This window comes from Austrofundulus limnaeus, unplaced genomic scaffold (assembly GCF_001266775.1).
Source record: "Austrofundulus limnaeus strain Quisiro unplaced genomic scaffold, Austrofundulus_limnaeus-1.0 Scaffold2018, whole genome shotgun sequence".
In the NCBI taxonomy this organism is placed as follows: domain Eukaryota; kingdom Metazoa; phylum Chordata; class Actinopteri; order Cyprinodontiformes; family Rivulidae; genus Austrofundulus; species Austrofundulus limnaeus.
Window position 1 is genome coordinate 44982 of NW_013954420.1, and position 1621 is coordinate 46602.

Sequence of the window (1621 nt, forward strand, 5' to 3'; positions counted from 1 at the left end):
CAAGTTAAATGTTTAGCTAGTAACTTAAATATTTAGCTAGTAACTTAAATATTTAGCTAGCTACCTAAATATTTAGGTTACAACGTAAATATTTAGCTAGTAACTTAAATATTTAGCTTGCAACTTAAATATTTAGCTTGCAACTTAAATATTTAGCTAGTAACTTAAATATTTAGCTTGCAACTTAAATATTTAGCTAGTAACTTAAATATTTAGCTAGCTACCTAAATAGCAACTTACGCTCTCCCTTAATGAGAGAGCGTAAGTTGATATGGCAAGCCCTATTATTAATATCATTAATAGCAAACGAAGCACCTGAAGCACCTGTTCTCTGTTTGCTCTGTAAACAAACAGCTGAAGGTCTGATTGGATTTAAGCTGCTTCAGCTCTTCTCTCGTCTGTGTCGGGGGGCTATACTCAAAATAAACCAGAGACAACTATAGAAGAGTATATCGCGATTAAAAATAAAGCTGCAGTTTCCTCCAAAAACAMAGATAAAGTTTGCTACATCATTCATGAATCCAAATGTATAAATTGTACAAACCCCTTTCAGTTACCACTTCCTGTACACACACACAGTACACACAGTACACACACGTGCTGTAAGTACTAGAAGTAGAGATAATAAGTCCAGTAGAGCAGGTTGACCATGATGAAGGAGAGTGGGAAGGCCACTCTGGAGTAGTTGTCTATGTGGTGGGGGTTCTCCACGTGGCAGCAGCTGAGGAAACTCAGGATTTTGCGGATGGTGGCCAGAGCAGTGAGGCACCAGTTGGTGGGCTCCGGGGGGGACGCCTCGGGCTTGGGTTCGCTGCCGGAGGGGCTGGAGGGGCCGACGGTGAGTTCTGTGGAGGCGGGGGCCGAGGGGGCCGAGGCGGCCGCAGGCTCCTTGCGTCTCTTGGCTCGGTGGGAGTGGCTGGTGATGGTGGTGATGATCCCGTTCATCTCGTCCTCCATCTCCTGCATCTGGTGGCTGTACTGCAGGAGGAGAGCCGAGAGGGGGGGTCAGCAGAACACACTGCTGTTGGGGGGGGGCTTACCTGTAATTACAGGGTGATGATGATGATGATGATGATGATGATGATGATGATGATGATGATGATGATGACAGCAACCACTACGACGAACACAATGACTGTGGTCACAGCATTAATGAGAGCTGGAGAGTAAATCCTGATTCAGCTGAAGTTAGCATGACATCAGCTAAAAGCTAACGTCCGTCTCATATAAACACCTCAACCGACTCCTTTTGATCCAGAGCAGCAGCTTTATGCTGAAATCCCCCCGATCTTCTGTCRTAGGGCCCGGACCACCCAACAACCCTACAACAGAAGGTCATTTCAGATCCAGGATCTGGTTCTGTCAGTCCCTCAGGACCACATTTGAGGGTCTGATGGACCAAAGAGTTTTTACTTTTGGACTCAGTTCTTTCTTCAACACATCTGACAGAAGCCACACCCCCACCCTCTCAAGACCCGCCCACATCATCTGCATACAGCAGGATTAAAGACGAGGACGGTCCTCACTGAGTCCAAGCACCCAGAACCTGCTGGACTTTTATGGAGCTAAATTGGGGCCAAAAGTTTTATTCAAAATAAAGTTTTTAAAACTGAAAATTTTG

General features: G+C 45.3%; 1 protein-coding gene across 1 annotated transcript in view; it reads right to left on the minus strand.

Annotated features, from left to right (window-relative positions):
- Positions 1-267: 267 nt before the first annotated feature.
- Positions 268-1621, minus strand: part of LOC106536889 (gamma-aminobutyric acid type A receptor subunit pi) — a gene marked incomplete at its 5' end in the record, with an annotated part of 6925 nt that continues 5571 nt past the window's right edge. The window contains 1 exon segment of the mRNA XM_014034235.1: positions 268-978. Within this exon segment, the coding sequence (XP_013889689.1) occupies positions 610-978 (369 nt within the window).